Source organism: Cervus canadensis, chromosome 11, assembly GCF_019320065.1.
Source record: "Cervus canadensis isolate Bull #8, Minnesota chromosome 11, ASM1932006v1, whole genome shotgun sequence".
In the NCBI taxonomy this organism is placed as follows: Eukaryota; Metazoa; Chordata; class Mammalia; order Artiodactyla; family Cervidae; genus Cervus; species Cervus canadensis.
In genome coordinates this window covers 46,360,084-46,378,690 of record NC_057396.1, presented here as the reverse complement: position 1 = coordinate 46,378,690, position 18,607 = coordinate 46,360,084, and the positions used below count along the sequence as shown (strand labels likewise).

Sequence of the window (18,607 nt, the reverse complement as noted above, 5' to 3'; positions counted from 1 at the left end):
CAGATATCCTCTTTGATAAGTTCCTCATGTTTCCAAATATTTTGTGTTTTCTCATTCTTCTTACTAGTGAGGTCTTTCCCAGACTATGCTACTTAAATATGAAATCTGCAAGTATACCCCATTTCTGACACCTCAATCATTGTTATGCTTTTTTATATATGTTATATGTATATATACATAATTTTTATATAATGTTATACATTAGACTTTTTTTTGTTTGCTTGTTTTTATTTTTAAGGACGTAATCCCCTTCTGAATTCTATCATTTAATCCAAAAGGGTAAGGGAACTGTTTTGTTCACTGCTAACTCCCCAGGCACCTAGAACAGTGCCTGGCTCAGTGCTGGTACTCGATATATATTAAGTGAATGAATGAATTTATTTAAAAAATCTTTTTTTATGTGGGTTCAAATTGCTATCTGGCATCCCTTCCTTACCTTAAGATCTTTCTTTAAGGTTTTTTATAAGGTATATCAGCTAGCAATGAATTTTTCAGTGTTTGTTTTTCTTTATTATGCCTTTGCTTTTAAAAGATAGTTTTGCTGAATGCAGGATTCTTGGTTGACAGTTTTTTTTTCTCAGCACTTTAAACTTGCAATCCCACTGCCTTCTAGCATCAATTGTTTTTTGTTTGTTTGTTTTTAACTTTTTATTTTGTATCAGACTATAACTGATTAGCAATGTTGTGATCATTGCAGTTGGACAGCAAAGGGACTCAGCCATACATATATATGTATCCAGTCTCCCCCAGACTCCCCTCTCATCCAGGCTGCCACATAACATTGAGCAGAACTCCTTGTGCTATACAGTAGGTCCTTGTTGGTTATCCATTTTAAATATAGCAGAGTGTACCTGTCCATCCCAAACTCCCTAACTATCCCTTTCCCTTATCCTTCCCCCCTGGGAATCATAAATTTGTTCTCTAAGTCTGTGAATCTGTTTCATAAATAAGTTCATTTGTATTATTTCTTTTTAGATTCTGCATATAAGGGATGTAATACAGTATTTCTCCTTCTCTGTCTGATTTACTTCAGTCAGTATGACGATCTCTAAGTCCATCCATCTTGTTACAAATGAGTTGTTTCATTCTTTTAAATGACCGAGTAATATTCCGTTGTATATATGTAACACATCTTTTTTATCCATTTCTCTGTCAATGGACATTTAGGTTGTTAACGTGTATTGACTGTTGTAAATAGTGCTGCAGTGAACATTGGGGTGCATGTATCCTTTTGCACCACGTTTTTTCTCTGGATATATGGCATCCATTGTTTTTGATGAGAAGTAGGCTGTTGATTTTATTTAACTTCCTTGATGTATAATGAATTTTTTTTTTTTTGCTGCTTTTAAGATTTTCTCTTTGCCTTTGGCTCTTAACATTTTCTGTGATGTGTCTGTTTGTGAATCTCTTTGCATTTGTCCTGTTCTCTTCGAAGTTTGTTGAACTTTCTGGATGACTAGATTAATGTTTTTCAATAAACTTGGGAAATTCTCAGGTCTTATTTTTTTGTATTGGGTTGGCCAAAAAGTTTGTTTGGTTTTCCTGTGCTACGGAAAAACCCTAATTTTTTTCCCTGCTGCTTTCTCTTCATCCTCTCCTTTTTCCTTTGGCCATGTTCTGTGGCTTTCAGGATCTCATTTTCCTGACCAGGGATTGAACCCAGGCCACAGCAGTGAAAGCTCAGAATCCTAACCACTAGGCCACCAGGGAAATCCCCATTCTTACCTTTTGATCCTTCCATTATGCATGTGAGCAAAGTGGTATTCCACATTCCTCTGAAACTGTTCATTTTTCTCATCCTTTTTTCCTGTCTTTTTTGGGATTGTGTAATAGTCTCTTTTAGTCCATCATCAAATTTGCTACTTCTGTCTTTTGGTGGTTCCGAGCTGCTGTTGAGCTCTTCTTCTGAAATTTTCATTTTAATTACTGTATTTTTCAACTCCACAGCATCCCTTTGGTTCTTTTTTGTAATTTCTATCTGTTAACATTCCTTATTTAATGTGACATTGTCATCAAACATTCCCTTACTTCTTTACTTATGGTTTCCTTTTGTCTTTGAACATATTTGTACTGGTTACTGTGAAGCCTTTTTCTATTAAGTTTGAAATTTGGTTGCTCTCACAATTTCTGTTGTGTGCTTTTTTTCTGGTGTATGGGTCATACTTCCTTGTTATTTTGCATGCCATATATATATGGGGCAGGGGAGAAAGAGAGAGATATCTATATATGTATGTGTGTGTGTGATACACACACACGGGGTCCTTAGGTAGTGCTAGTGGTAAAGAACCTGCCTGCCAATGTAGGAGACATAAGAAATGTGAGTTCAATTCCTGGGTTGATAAGATCCCTTGAAGGAGGGCACAGCATCACACTCCAGTATTCTTGCCTGGAGAATCCCATGGACAGAGGAGCCTGGTGGGCTCTAGTCCATGGGGCTGCAAAGAGTCAGACCCGATTGAAGCAACTTAGCTTGCACACACACACACATAAACATACGTGCACAATGTATATGTTGTTAGAAAGTGGATTTTTTTTTTTTTTTTAGAAAGTGGATTTTTTGATAGTATACTGTAGCAACTCTGGCTACAACTCCCAACCCCTCTGAGGCTTATTATTATTTACTTGTTTATTTGTTTGGTGACTAGAAAGATTATTTCAGTGGTCTATTCCTACCAACTCCTTATAATGTGAAGCCTCTGATGTTGCTTCTCAGAGGGTACAGCCTTGGATATACCCGCAGTCACCTTTGAATGGCAGTGGTTTTGGCAGGGCTGTCTTTGACTTTGTCTTTTCCTGGCCACACTCAGATGTTAAGCGCTGTTAGTTGTCATCTGATTATTACTCTATTGCTTTCAACAATGCCCTGGGGCAGAAGTTTTCTCCACAGAATGATCCAATCATATTAGAGCTCCTTTGAAAGCATAGTTCCTGAGATCAGTGTTTGAGATTTGTTCCTACTCCAGGGGGGCTCCTCCCAACTGTTTCTTTTCCATGTTCTCATCAGCAAATTCTTTAGCCTACAGTTTAACCTATATCTCTAATGAATCCACCCATCTCCTCTCAATTGCCTTTCACTACAATTTTCACTGTTTTTCAGAGAGCCCTTAGTATTGAACTTCTTCACATTCTGTTGCAAAAAAAAAATAATTTCCTTTGGGGAAAGGTTAAAAACTCTCTATTTAAACCCTGCTTCTCCCACCAGGCAAAATCTCTGAGCTATGGTTCTGGAGTTGAAGGTCAGTTGATAATGGCTTCTCTTTGACACCCCTACCTTAGTAGCCGAGCATTTGATGGAAGGGTGGCAGTACCCTTCTTGGCTTACCTCTCCCAGAGTATAATTGCTGTCTTATAAGCTAGGAAAATGGCAATCAATGCCCCAATATCCTCCGTGGCTCTGCATCCAAGGTGAAGTCCCTGCCCCATAAGTGGGACCTAAGTGGAAGTAGGGAGGCCCACTTCTTGGCTGGATTCTTCTAGAATTTAGCTTTAGCAACAGATAACTGAAGATGGGAGAAGACATGCTGTCATCTGCTTCTCTTAGGCAGATAGCCTTCCAACTGGGAGCCTGGGAAAGAGGGAGCCTTCTGTTCTTGGCTGCACCAGTCTGGAATGGAGTTTCTGTCTTACTGATTTGAAAGCGGGGAGGAAGAGAGAGAGCACGTGTTAATTAAAGTACTACAGACTGTCACTCTTCTTCCTGAGTTTTAGTAGATCTTGATGTTTCTTCATTTGCTGTATGCCCTAGGACCATTTCTAGAAACTTTAAATGATTGCTGTTAGAAAGTAATTTTTGCCACTTTACTGGGTCTATGGAGCTCCTTACACTGTCAAGTCAAAAGTGAAGTCGCTCAGTCGTGTCCAACTCTTTGCGACTCTGTGGACTGTAGCCCACCAGGCTCCTCCGTCCATGGGATTCTCCAGGCAAGAATACTGGAGTGGGTTGCCATTTCCTTCTCCAGGGGATCTCCCCAAACCAGGGATCGAACCCAGGCCTCCCGCATTGCAGGCAGACGCTTTAACCTCTGAGCCACCAGGGAAGCCCCAAAGTCCCCTCTAACTCATCAGTTTTTAAAAACATTCTTACCTATAGCACATTCTGTACCATGCTGTGTTTTCATCCTATGTAAATATAGCAGTGGTGGTTTAGTTGCTAAGTTGTGTCCAACTCTCACGACCTCATGGACTGTAGCCCCTCAGGCTCCTCTGTCCATGGGATTTCTCCAGCAAGAATACTGGAGTGAGTTGCGATTTCCCTCTCTAGGGGATCTTCCTAACCCAGGGATCAAATCCAGGTATCCTGCATTGCAGGCTGATTTTTTTACCCACTGAGCCAGCAGGGAAGCCCAAATATAGCAGAATTGATCCCAATTAAGAAGATAATCCTTTCTTTCTGGGGAAATATTTTTAGTGATCCATCTTCATCCCCCTCTCATAAGAATCCCCAGGCAGTAGTCCTTGGCTTGTTTTTGGATACTTTGGTCCTGATAGTTTTCAAGACTGGAGATGTTAAATTTATTAGTCTTTACCATTCTGGCCAGGTACTTAGCAAGTTGCAACTTTAGATGCTACCTCTAAGGTTTCATCTGCATCATATGACCAATGTCATGGCCTGAGGACATCAAGGAGAATTCCATGACAAGGACTAAACTATATTATTGGCCTCAGAGAGATTCTCTGTACCTGCATATGTGCTGGGTACTAGATGGATGGAAGTGAATGGTAAAGTTGCTGCCTAGAAGATGTTCCTCTGGTTGTGGAAATAGCTGTGTAAACAGATAAGGATATAAAAAGGATAAGTGGATATTATGATGGAGTCACAGAAGAGGAAGAGTTAAGTTAGTTTTACCCATGTACAGAGTTGTAATGTGTCATTTGAATCTGAAAAGATGATTTGGAATGATTAGGAGAAGGAGAGTGTTTTAGCTAAGGGAATAGTATGTGCAAAGATGTGAGACCTGTCAAGAGCCTGGTACTTTCAGGGAATTTCGAGTATTTCATTATCACTGGGGATGGGAAGAATTGACAGTTGATATGGCAAATAAGGCAGGTAGGGTCTTGCCAAGGTTGTGAAATTTCTATTTTAAATGGAGTTAAAGCTTTCAAAGTAAGAATCATTGAATAGAATAGAAAGGGCCTTAGAAGGCAATAGCTTACAGTGCCTCGTCTGTTGCTGATTGCTTGGCACATGGTCTTGATATATTGAATAACAAGCACTTAGGACCTATCTGTCTTCTTCCTCTTTTGTGTCTTCTTTACACATGAGAGATCAGCATCATTGTAATAGTGGGCTTCAGGATTGAATGTTCTTAGTATCCTTATATTCCTCTTATAGTATATTAAATGTATTAATATATAGTGGAGCTCAGTTCATACATATGAGAGCTTATTTTGTTCCAGGTACTATTCTAAGTTCTTTATGTGAATTAATCCATTTATAATACCGACTCCAGAACCAAGCTTGAAACCATCATGTTATATTGAACCCAAGCCAGTATAATCCCCTGACTTCTAGATGAATATCTTTGTTTTAGATTGGCTGGCAATTTGGGGACACTTTTCTTTCTTCTGTATAGTAGACATAATATGCATTGACTGCCAATTGAAACTATGCATTCTTCTGGGTCTTGTAGGGCAAGCTCAAGTGAGAGACGCTCATTCAGTTATTTAATAACCACATACCCTGCTCTGTGCCAGGCTGTATGCCTGGAGGTTGGCTTACAGAGCTGAATTACTTATTTATTTAGGTGTTCCAGAGAATTTGCAAGGTGCTGGATAAAGAGATAAATGACAAATAAAATACAGTTTCTATATTTGAGTTGCTTAGGGGGAGTAAAAGGGGAGTAATTAAATAGCAATTATGGTATAATGGGATAAGTACTGTCATAGATGTATGACCCTGAGAACTAAGAGAACAAATAGGAGAGGGCAATTAACTTGCTTGGGAAAGATCTGGAAAACTTCACAGAAGCAGAGACTTTTTCTTCAGCAGATGGAAGAGGAGATATATATTAAATGGAGCACCTTGTGTAAAAGCTTAGAAGTATAAAGGAGCATGGTTTGTTCAAGGAACCTGAAGTGGCTTGGTGTATCTAGAGCAAATGTTGGCAAACTTTTTCTGCCAGATAGTAGTCAATATTTCAGGCTTTCCTGTCCATATAGTCTCTGTCACAACTCAGTTCTGCCTTTGAAGCATGAAAGCAACTGTGGACAGTGCATAAATGAATGACGTGTCTGTATTCCAAAAAAACTTTATTTATAAAAACAATCAGCAAGATCGATTTGGCCCACAACTGTAGTTTCCTGACCCCTGGTCTGGAGTGTAGATGTCTGGTAGGGAGGGAGAATGGCCAGGAAACTGACTGAGAAGTTACTCTATGGGCCAGATTGGAACAGGCCTTGAATGTAAGCCCAAGAAGCTAGGGCTTTATCCTGGAGGTTATGGGGAGTCATGGGGTTTTAAGTAGGTATGTTGGTATAATTAGACTTATACTTTACAAATCTTATTTTGGTGAGTAGTATGGTAGATGGGCTGGCAGGAGTAAGACTAGATGTACAAAGGTGAGTGAGAAATGACTGTCTTCTCCCTTACCTTGAGCAAAAGCTTCTGGTCTCACTGAAAACAGATACTTCACCCCGACATGTTCATGTCCCAGCATTCAGTACCAATGGTGTGCAGAGCTGTTGTAGCTAAAATTTGTTGTGGGTCCTTGCTAGATATTCAAATGGCAAACAAGAGTTGGGAAGCTTCTCAGATCTGAGGTATGTGTGTTGTGGGTTATTAACATTGTATGTGTGGAGAAGCAAGAGGGTAGGTGGTGTGGTGTGGTTTGGGAAACATGCAGGGTGAACATTGGGGAGCAAGGTGAAAGAGGGAAGGAGGAGTAATTGCTTCCAGGGAAGAACCCAGGAGGCCTGCCTGATTCCTGCATCCAAAGATGTGCTGTTCCTCTTCCAGCTTTACCTCAGTGAATTCTGTTCCCTAATGAAGCTGGATGGACCTATTTTGCTAGGAATTCTGGAGAGATGTCTCCCCTCCTGTCTGCTGTCACCCATACCCCTTCACTACTGCCTCACTAGGGATGGGGTTGCATGCTTTGTACCACGCCAGGGAAATCACTTTTCTGAGCTCACAGAACTAAATATACCTAGTGACAACTGGTCCCTCGGCTCTTCAGAGTGCTGCTGAGCTGCAGCTCTAGCCAGTGCTGCATTCCCCCTGGTGAGGCAGGACTCTCACGGAGCCTCTTAGACCTTTCTGACAGAAGAGCCACTTGTTCTGAGTCCGAGATAGTAAATCCTTGTTGTGGGAGCTGCAAGTTGCCTCTTTGGTTTTGTTTTTGCTTTTTTATTGCTTTTAAACTTTGTCTTAAATTAGACTTTAGCTATTAGCTGAATGTGGGACAGTTCCGAGTGATATGGGATAATGCCTGCTTCAAGTATATTGGACATCAGAGTTCTGGTTCTATACAACATTTTCCAATGCTGTGTTTATAGCTAGGGAACTGGGACTGTCTATCAAAGGGTATACAGTTTGGTAGGGGAGATAGACCCATAACAAGAATGATGAAGGTATACACAGGGGCCATGGGAGCACAGAAGTATCATCTATGATCAAGAAGCCCTCATTATCTTCCTCAGTACCCACTCCCCCTCCTCTAAGCTGCCCTAACTGTGACATCATATTGTTTGATATAGACAGTTAATTTTTTCTTAATTTTAAGTAAAATTTAAGCAAAAACATCTTTATAAAATGTTGCATTATAATATTAATTTTTTTTATTTTTTTTTAATTTTTTTATTAGTTGGAGGCTAATTACTTCACAACATTTCAGTGGGTTTTGTCATACATTGATATGAATTAGCCATAGATTTACACTTATTCCCCATCCCGATCCCCCCTCCCACCTCCCTCTCCACCCGATTCCTCTGGGTCTTCCCAGTGCACCAGGCCGGAGCACTTGTCTCATGCATCCCACCTGGGCTGGTGATCTGTTTCACCATAGATAGTATACATGCTGTTCTTTTGAAATATCCCACCCTCACATTCTCCCACAAAGTTCAAAAGTCTGTTCTGTATTTCTGTGTCTCTTTTTCTGTTTTGCATATAGGGTTATCGTTATCACCTTTCTAAATTCCATATATATGTGTTAGTATGCTGTAATGTTCTTTATCTTTCTGGCTTACTTCACTCTGTATAATGGGCTCCAGTTTCATCCATCTCATTAGAACTGGTTCAAATGAATTCTTTTTAACGGCTGAGTAATATTCCATGGTGTATATGTACCACAGCTTCCTTATCCATTCATCTCCTGATGGGCATCTAGGTTGCTTCCATGTCCTGGCTATTATAAACAGTGCTGCGATGAACATTGGGGTGCACGTGTCTCTTTCAGATCTGGTTTCCTCAGTGTGTATGCCCAGAGTGGGATTGCTGGGTCATATGGGTTCTATTTCCAGTTTTTTTAAGGAATCTCCACACTGTTTCCATAGTGGCTGTACTAGTTTGCATTCCCCACACGTGTAAGAGGGTTCCCTTTTCTCCACACCCTCTCCAGCATTTATTGCTTGTAGACTTTTGGATAGCAGCCATCCTGATTGGTGTGTAATGGTACCTCATTGTGGTTTTGATTTGCATTTTTCTAATAATGAGTGATGTTGAGCACCTTTTCATGTGTTTGTTAGCCATCTGTATGTCTTCTTTGGAGAAATGTCTGTTTAGTTCTCTGGCCCATTTTTTGATTGGTCATTTATTTTTCTGGAATTGAGCTGCAGGAGTTGCTTGTATATTTTTTGAGATTAATCCTTTGTCTGTTTCTTCATTTGCTATTATTTCTCCCAATCTGACGGCTGTCTTTTCACCTTACTTATAGTTTCCTTTGTAGTGCAAAAGCTTTTAAGTTTCATTAGATCCCATTTGTTTAGTTTTGCTTTTATTTCCAATATTCTGGGAGGTGGGTCATAGAGGATCTTGCTGTGATTTATGTCGGAGAGTGTTTTGCCTATGTTCTCCTCTAGGAGTTTTATAGTTTCTGGTCTTACATTTAGATCTTTAATCCATTTTGAGTTTATTTTTGTGTATGGTGTTAGAAAGTGTTCTAGTTTCATTCTTTTACAAGTGGTTGACCAGTTTTCCCAGCACCACTTGTTAAAGAGGTTGTCTTTTTTCCATTGTATATCCTTGCCTCCTTTGTCAAAGATAAGGTGTCCATAGGTTCGTGGATTTATCTCTGGGCTTTCTATTCTGTTCCATTGGTCTATTAATGAGCAACCTACATAAACACAATGTACTTGCTATGCAAGCACAGTATTATGACAAGTCCCTTAGCCACCACCCTCCCTTCCCATCAAACTGCAGCCCTTAAGCCTCTCCTAAATAAAATTCTTGAGTTGTCACTGGAGTTCAGTGTTCCTAGACCTTTAGGTTGTTTTTTTTATAGAGAGTTGGACTTTTTGGGTGGAATTTGATTTTTTAAGTATAGTTTCAATTTATAAAATGCTCTGTGGGCTATTAAAAGACATGTGCAAAGGCAGTTTATGACTTCTGCAAACATGACTTATTTAATCCTTACCACACGCAAGTGAGAGGGATAATTAACCCTCATTTTGAGGGGAAAGCAGGCTCAGAGATGCTGAGTCGCTTGCCCCAAAGTCACACAGGAAATGGTCTCTTTCTATAGGTTCTGACTCTTTATATTTACAGTACATTCCTTTCCTATCCTTAAGGCTTGATGGTTGCAGCCCCAATTCTTTGTTCTCTAAAGAGGTTCCACTAGCATCTGGCCCTTCCTTTAGGTATAGCTTCCATCAGCCTATGTTTGTCACTTGACCCCCTCTTCTTGCACAGCTCCTCTGTGTCCACTTGACATCAGGTGAAGTAACTCAAAAACTAAGGGCTAGAATAACCTAAAGTCTCAGTCACTCACTTGTCTGACTCCTGGGCTGGAAGACTCAGCCATCTGGACCTGGCTCAGACATTGCTAGCTCTCTATAGTCTCCGCAAATTACCTCTCCAGAATGACAGATTCAGGGTGGCCAGGCTTCTTACATGTTGGCTCAGTGCTCCCAAGGCATGTGTCCCAAAGGGGAGTGAGCCAGGTGGAATCTATATTGCCTTTTCTAACCTAGCCTTGGAAGTCATTCAACATCATTGCTGCCACATTCTGTTTCTTAGAAGATGAGTCACTAATGTCAGTCTATGTTCAAGGGGAGAGTTTGACTTTTGTGGGAGGATTGTCAAAGATTTAAGGACATATTTTAAAATCTTCACAGCAAGTAATTTAATCTCTTTAAACTTAATGTTTTGAGGCAAAATTTGGGGCAAATTGTGTTCTTATAGAGTATTACTGTTCTCATTTTTAAGATAAGTATGATATAATCTATTGGTTGTGAAGATTAAATGAGAAAATAGAAGCTCTTGGAATGTTGCTTAGTGTATAAATAAGCACTCAAAAGTTGTTAATTCTTCTTCCTTTTTCCATAATTAAAAAATATGAGGAATGAATTTCTTATTTTATATTTTTTTCTTGAGTGAAACATGTAACAAAGAAGAAAAGGCAGTCTGCTTGGCAAGTAGGGCATATTCCCGTGGAAGGACATATAGATGATGTGATACACTTGTATATCCGGCAGATATACTGTGACTTGTGAGGAGATCTTAGTGCGGTGGCACCCAGGTGTCTCTTGTGACTTGTGTGCTTTTCCCTTGCAGTTCCTGAGGGAAGACCTCAATTACCATGACCCAACAGTGAAACACAGCACCTTCCATGGTGAGGATAAGCTCATCAGCGTGGAGGACCTGTGGAAGGCATGGAAGTCTTCAGAAGGTAATTAATAGCTTGGTTGTCAGTCCTAGTTCCTGGAAGGTTTAGAGATGAGAGAAGAAGATGGGTAGCAATTTGGCTTTAAAAGGACATGAGTAAAAATGCTTAGTAAAGAGCAAACTACGGAAATGGTTCTGCGTCCAGTCACTGAAAAGAGACTGTATCGAGACTGAATAACACTGAGTAGAGTCACTGTGCTGAGAATGGGGAAAGATGCTCCAAAGAGAGTTGGGTTTATTCTTTAGTAGAATTCTTGTTGAAAACCATCCTATTTTCCTACCCCTCTCTTCACCAGCTCCCCCCACCCCCCAACTTTGGCTGCTTCATCTCCAGAGAAAGGGAGCCTGCTGGGTTTTTGAAGCAGCCCTTCTGAAGATTCCCACTTGGTCCTGGCTCTGCTGAGTCCTGGATGATTCAAAGGTTGAGTCAAAGTACAGTTAAGACTCTCTCTTGAGTCTTCTCTTCCAGGTAAAATAGACCTAGTTAGAAGAAAGCTTTTTTTTTCCCCCATCCTACTCTTCATCTTGGTCTCCTTCATGTAGACACTTTCATTAATATCTTTCTTAGATCATGGCTCCTAGAGTTGGACGCAGACCTGTAGGTGTAGTTTGATCAGCACAGAACTGCCCTGTGTGTCTGTTAATGCAGTCTGATTAGCTACTGGTGTCTTCAGCAGTCATATCACTCTGCAGACTCATGTTGAACTTATTAAAGCTTTAACTCTTCAGATTCTTTTCTTTCTTTTTTTTTTAATTAATTAATTTATTTTTTAAAATTTTTTTATTATTTTTTTTTATTAGTTGGAGGCTAATTACTTCACAACATTTCAGTGGGTTTTGTCATACATTGTCTTCAGATTCTTTTCTTGTGTAAGACTGCTAAACTATGATTGAGCACTCAGTCTCTCAGTCGTGTCTGACTCTTTGTGACCCCGTGGACTGTAGCTTGCCAGGCTCCTCTGTCCATGAAATTTTCCAAGCAAGAATACTGGAGTAGGTTGCTATGCCCTCCTCCAGGGGATCTTCCTGACCCAGGAATTGAACTCGCATCTCTTGCGTCTCCTTTATTGGTCGGTGGATTCTTTACTCCTGGGCCACTTGGCAAACCCCACTAAACTAAGAGTACCTTTTCTTTGGGGAGGGGTTGTTTTTCCTAGAGCATTTGCTTCAGAATTCCAAATGAAAGAGCATGTCCAACTGTGTGAGACTTCACAGGGAAGGGAAAAAAAGTGCTTTAGCCTCCTTTCCATTTGTGTCTGTGGCTAGAGTGTCCTTTGATATGAACAAGAATGGAAACAATCTGTCCCTTGGCTCTCTGAGGGTAGGTCTTGATGCTAAGAAGAATTAAACATAAGTGACCACCAGGGTCCGTGGTTTTTCAGATGAGGAACCTTAGGCCTAGATTTATTAAGTTATTTGTTCATTGTATTTAGTAAATAGTGGAGCCAGGACTTAGACCTGGGCCTTCTGCTCTCTAGGCCATTGTTTTTCCATACCACCTTGGTTGAAAGCACTAATTTGGCTGTAGAGAAGATCAGTTTTGGTAGGAATGAGGCAGTTTCTATTTTTGTTTAACTTCTTACCTAGGATTATGGAATTTCAGTTCTGGAAGGGATCATCTATAATGTAGATAGAAAACATTAGATTTAAACAGGAAGACCTAGATGCTAATCCTGATTGTAGGATGGACAGGCTGATACTTCCTGTTAACTCTATTTTTTAAAAATCAGTTTAGAAGAATCATAACTTAGCTATATACATAGCTTACTGGAAATCATTAGAAGTTGAGTTTCTTGGGGTGCTTTTGTTTAATAGCTCCTGAGCAACTCAGGCTGTCTACTGATGAGAGATCAAGCACAGAAATGATATTTGGAATGATACCAGCACCGCCAGGAAAAATCTTCTAACACTACCATTTAATTTTAGTTTTCTTCTTTTTCTGTAATAACTTGAGGCCATGGCGCCTGGGTTTTAAGAGTGGATGTCATAAGTAAGAACTTAGAATGAAAGATGGCAGGGAGAACATTCCTGGCCTTTTCTGAAAGCCACAGAGAAGAACTGGGAAGGAAAAGTGACCAAGAGAATGCAGAAACAGAGGGACTAAATCATAATATTAGAAAACAGCTCAAGACAATTTTCTGGTAAGGACTTTATTTCTGGACTTAGCAACTAATTGAAACACTTCCAAACCTGTTCTAAATGACAGGAAGATGGAAGATGATGGAGTGAGTTTTTAAGGGTTGGTACCCATCACTGATGATCAGAGAAAAACATTTCAATGCACAGTGATGTTGCTCATAGTTAAGCTAGAAATGATACATACATACAGTTTTTGGATTTGCTCACCATATTTCATGCCTGATGGTTTGACAAACTAAAAGTGAGAATCTTATGTACTATTTCTCCAAACAATTTGTTTCATTATTCTAAGTAAAGCTCCTAATTACTCTGGAGTTACAATTTCCAGGGCTACAAAAAGCCTGTACTATTCTGGCACTGGCTCAAACTTGCTGGCCTGGGTTTTGCTAGATGATGTAGTTATCAGCAGTGGTCATTTGTATTCAGAACATTAGCTGACTAATGTCAGTACCGTCTATGTGATTAGTGTTGTTAACATTTTCTGACTAATGTAGGAGCCAGTCTTTTTTCTGTGTTATTTAGATTTAAGCCAAAAAGCCCGATAATTTCTGCATTAGCCAGCTCTGAACTTTAGTAATAAAAACAACAATAACAACTGAAAAACTGATATTTAACATGTGCTAGTGAGAGTTGGACTGTGAAGAAAGCTGAGAGCTGAAAAATTGATGCTTTTAAACTGTGGTGTTGGAGAAGACTCTTGAGAGTCACTTGGACTGCAAGGACATCCAACCAGTCCATCCTAAAGGAGATCAGTCCTGGGTGTTCATTGGAAGGACTCATGCTGAAGCTGAAACTTCAATACTTTGGCCACATCATGTGAAGAGTTGACTCATTGGAAAAGACCCTGATGCTGGGAGGGATTGGGGGCAGGAGGAGAAGGGGACGACAGAGGATGAGATGGCTGGATGGCATCACCGACTCGATGGACATGAGTTTGAGTAAACTCCAGGAGTTGGTGATGGACAGGGAGGCCTGGTGTGCTGCAATTCATGGGGTCGCAAAGAGTCGGACACGACTGAGCGACTGAACTGAACTGAACTGAGGCAATGTTCTGAGTGCTTTACGTATATTAACTCACTTATTTCTTACAAAAAGCTTATGAAGTACGCTTATTACAATTGTCTCCATTTACAGATGAGGAAGATGAAGCAGAGAGAGTCATTAAGTGAAATAATGTAATGCAATTTTGTCACTCACTATCCAGAGTTAGTGCAGACTTCATAAGAAAAGGCTCAGTACCTAACAAGACTACTCTCACTTCAGACACCAAACTATTAATAGCTGTAAGCTTTAGGTGTTTCCAGACCACCTGTGCTCTGACTAACTGGCTACAAAAGCAGGGGTTCCAACAGTGCCCTCAGGTTTAATAATTTACTAAATGACTGTCAGGATTCAGGGAAGTGCTATGCCTATGATTATAATTTTATTATAAAGGATAAAAATTAGGACCAGCAAAAGGAAGAGTACCCGTATGGCAAGGGCTTGTAGGGTCCTGAATGTGGAGCTTCTGTGCCCTCTCCCCATGGAATCAAAACACATTACCCTCCTGGCACGTGAGTCATAATGCAACCATGAAGCTCAACTGAGCTTCATTGTCCAGACTTTTTATTGGGGTCTCCTATAATATATTAATATAATATAATATATTATAATATAAAGAACTTCCCTGGTGGCTCAGACGGTAAAGCGTCTGCCTGCAATGTGGGAGACCTGGGTTCAATCCCTGGGTCAAGAAGATCCCCTGGAGAAGGAAATGGCAACCCACTCCAGTACTCTTGCCTGGAAAATCCCATGGATGGAGAAGCCTGGTAGGCTACAGTCCATGGGGGTCACAGTTGGACACGACTGAGTGACTTCACTTTCACTTTCTTAATATAAGCATGATTGATTGACCACATGATTGAATTCAATCTCCAGCTTCCTGTTCCTCCCCAAAGGTTGGACTGATATCACTTGGCTCAAAGTCCCAATGCTTTAGTTACATGGTTGATCTTTCTGGTGACCAGCCCCCATTCAGAGTTCTTATTAGCATGAACTCAAGTGTGATCCAGAGCCCACCACAAATAACAAAGGTACACCTATCATCAAGGAAATTGACCTTAAGATAAAAACCAGCCAAATTCATTATTATACACAAGTAAGTCATTAAGTAAGGGAGAGCTGAACTAGTAGGGCTGAGGAAGAGTTCAGAACAAGGGCAACTCCAGGGATCCCAGCAGCCAGGACTAGGGAATTGGCCTCTTCTAACATAACTCTCATATGACTCAGCTATATTCATTTTTCATCTCTAAATGTCTTTGTTCAAGAGTCAGATATGGTAGAGGGAGAATCAGATTAGCATAGTTTGGATCACAGACTTATGTATGATAGTGATAGAGAGTATGTGTGTGTGTGGGAGGGGGGTGCTGGAGGGTGCTGTAAATTCAAATTCCTTTAAGATCTTTGAGGTAAAGGGGAGTGGCAGTTATTTAATGGAAGAGAAGCTAAGTAAATTTTGCAGAATCTTTGAGAAATAGAATTGTTGTTTGTTTGAGCCAGTGGAAACAGTAACTATGCCCTTTGTAGTAAGGGGAGGCATTGACCCAAGAGGATTCCCTTCTAAAGCATAGCTTCCATTCTTCTAAACAAAGTGTGCTGCTTTACTGTTTCTTCTCCCCTTTCCTTAACATGACATTTAAAAAGATGTTGTCAAAAAAAAAAAAAAAAAAAAAAAAAGATGTTGTCTGCTGAACAAAGCATATTTCGTAATAATTTCTTTACCCATTTTTATGAATCAAAAGCACCTTAACTATCGTTTGATTTTAACTAAGGAATATGATTCCGGATAAAAGCAAAAGAACTTGGTATTCTAGTAGCACTCAGGACTTTGTCTTGAGAGGATGTTTGTTTTCTACTAGGCTTTTGGAAATAAGAAAATAAGCTGTCTGTCCTCCTGTTCTATCTGTGCTGTTCGTTGTAGGACAGGATTTTTTACAGGAGCAGTAGAGCAATATTGGAGAACCAGAAGGGTTTCAGGAAGAAAACTCAGCAGAACTGTCCTCACTACTGACATAACACAGGGGACCAGGTGGCTTTGGAATTTAGCATAAACCACTTCAGAAGTCAGATCAATATAAAAGAGCAGACATCCCCTTTTTGCTTTTACATAAACTTGAGAGAGATCTATTTATTCTGTTCTTTTAGCTATTTATAAGTTACTTTGCTAAGTGAATCTTCAAGTCATTTAGTTAATTTCCTCAACCATTAGTTGTTTGTTGCTGCATTTTTTGGGGAAAAAAGATACACTTGGCTTTTTCTTTCTCTTACATTCTTTCAGGTGTAAATATAAAATGACTGTGATAAGTATCACTGTATCAATGCTGGTTGTATTTTGTTATCTAAAAAAGATGAACAAACCACTGTCATTTTCTATTTATATTAATAGCCACTGGAGGGTAAAAATGTCCTACTTATATCCCCATTTAATAAAGGAAACTGAGCATCTCTCACCTCTTTCTGTTCCCAAGTCCAGAGGTTTCTACCTCTTTAATATATTTTATGTGCATCTCCTATGATAATGTTTTCACTCAACTACTTCTTCTGAAGGAGATTTATTGAGTTGTAATTGACAATAAAATAAGGTATAGTTAAAGTGTACAGTTTTCAAAGTTTTGACACATGTATACAATGGTGAAACCATCACCACAATCAAGATAGTGAATATATTCATCACCCCTACAATTTTTCTCACAGTCCTTTGTGATCTCTCCCTTCCTACCTCTCGGACAACTACTGATCTTCTTTCAGTCACTATAGGCTTGTTTGCATTTTATAGAATTTTCCATACATGGAGTCATATAATAGGTACTTTAAATATGTACTTCTTTCACTTAGTGTAGTTGTTTTGAGATTCATTCATGTTGTTGCATATGTAAATATTTTATTTTTATTGCGAAATAGTATAACAATCCATTGTCTAAATATACCGCAATTTATTTATCCATTCACCTACTGATAGACATTTGAGTTGTATCCAGTTTTTGGTTCTTATAAATAAAGCTTCTATGAACATTCACATACAAGTTTTTCTATGGACATATATTTTCTTTTCTCTTAGGTAAGAATCTAGGAGTGAAATGGCCAGATCATTTGGTAGGTATATATTTTTAAAAAACTGTCAGATTGTCTTCAAAGTAGTTGTATCATTATACATTCCCACCAGTAGTGTATGACTTGCAGTTCTTCCACGTCCTTGCTAGCACTTGGTATGATCAGTCTTTCTTTTTTTTTTAAGTATTTATTTATTTGGCTGTGCTGGGTCTTAGTTGCGCACATGGGATCTTTAGTTGTAGCATGTAAACTCTTAGTTGTGGCATGTGGGATCTAGTTCCTTGACCAGGGATCGAACCCTGGGCCCCCTATCATAAGAGCTTGGAGTCTTAGCCTCTGGACCACCAGGGAAGTCCCTGGTCAGTCTTTTAAATTTTAGCTATTCTAACAGTGTAGTGTTGTCTCAGAGTGATTTTATTTTGCATTTTCCTGATGATTAATGATATTGGGCATCTTTTCATGTGCTAAAGTTGCCATTCACATATCTTCTTTGGTGGATTATCTGTCCAAACTGTATGTCTATATTTTAATTGGCTTGTGGGTTTGTTTTTTTATTGTTGAGTTTTAAGAATCCTTTATATATTCTGGATATAAATCCTTTATGAAAAAAAAAATCCTTTATAAGATGTATGCTTTGTAAAGATTTTCTCCAGTCTATGGTTTGTCTTATCATCCTCTTAACAGTATCTTTTAAAGAGCAGAAAGTTTTACTTTTTATGAAGTTCAGTTTATCAGTTAGTTCTTTTATGGATCATGCTTTTGGTGTCATTTGTAAGAAATTTTTGCTTAATCCACACTTACGCAAGCATTTTCTACTATACTTCTTTCTAGAAGTTTTATAGTTTTAGGTTTTACATTTAGGCTTATGATCTGTTTTGCATTAATTTTTGTATATAGTGTCAAGTATGGATTTTAGTTACTTTTGTGCTTATGGATGTCCCAGTTGTTCTAGAACCATTTGTTGAAAATTCTGTCTTTTCTCCACTGCATTGCCTTGCACTTTTTGTGAAAACTCAGTTGTCCATAGAAGTGTGGGTTTACATCAGCAGATGAATGGATAAGGAAGCTGTGGTACACATACATCATGGAATATTACTCAGCCGTTAAAAAGAATTCATTTGAATCAGTTCTAATGAGATGGATGAAACTGGAGCCCCTTATACAGAGTGAAGTAAGCCAGAAAGATAAAGAACATTACAGCATACTAACACATATATATGGAATTTAGAAGGATGGTAACGATAACCCTATATGCAAAACAGAAAAAGACACAGAAGTACAGAACAGACTTTTGAACTCTGTGGGAGAAGGCGAGGGTGGGATGTTGCGAAAGAACAGCATGTATATTATCTATAGTGAAACAGATCACCAGCCCAGGTGGGATGCATGAGACAAGTGCTCGGGCCTGGTGCACTGGGAAGACCCAGAGGAATCGGGTGGAGAGGGAGGTGGGAGGGGGGATCGGGATGGGGAATACGCGTAACTCTATGGCTGATTCATATCAATGTATGACAAAACCCACTGAAATGTTGTGAAGTAATTAGCCTCCAACTAATAAAA

General features: G+C 39.4%; 1 protein-coding gene across 4 annotated transcripts in view; it reads left to right on the top strand.

Moving 5' to 3' along the window:
- The window catches only part of STIM1 (stromal interaction molecule 1), a 195,690-nt gene that overhangs the window by 129,971 nt on the left and 47,112 nt on the right, over window positions 1–18,607 (top strand). For all 4 annotated transcript variants that reach the window (XM_043480934.1, XM_043480935.1, XM_043480936.1 and 1 more), the window contains one exon: window positions 10,709–10,823. In XM_043480934.1, the coding sequence (XP_043336869.1) occupies window positions 10,709–10,823 (115 nt within the window). The remainder of the gene's footprint in view (window positions 1–10,708; window positions 10,824–18,607) is intronic.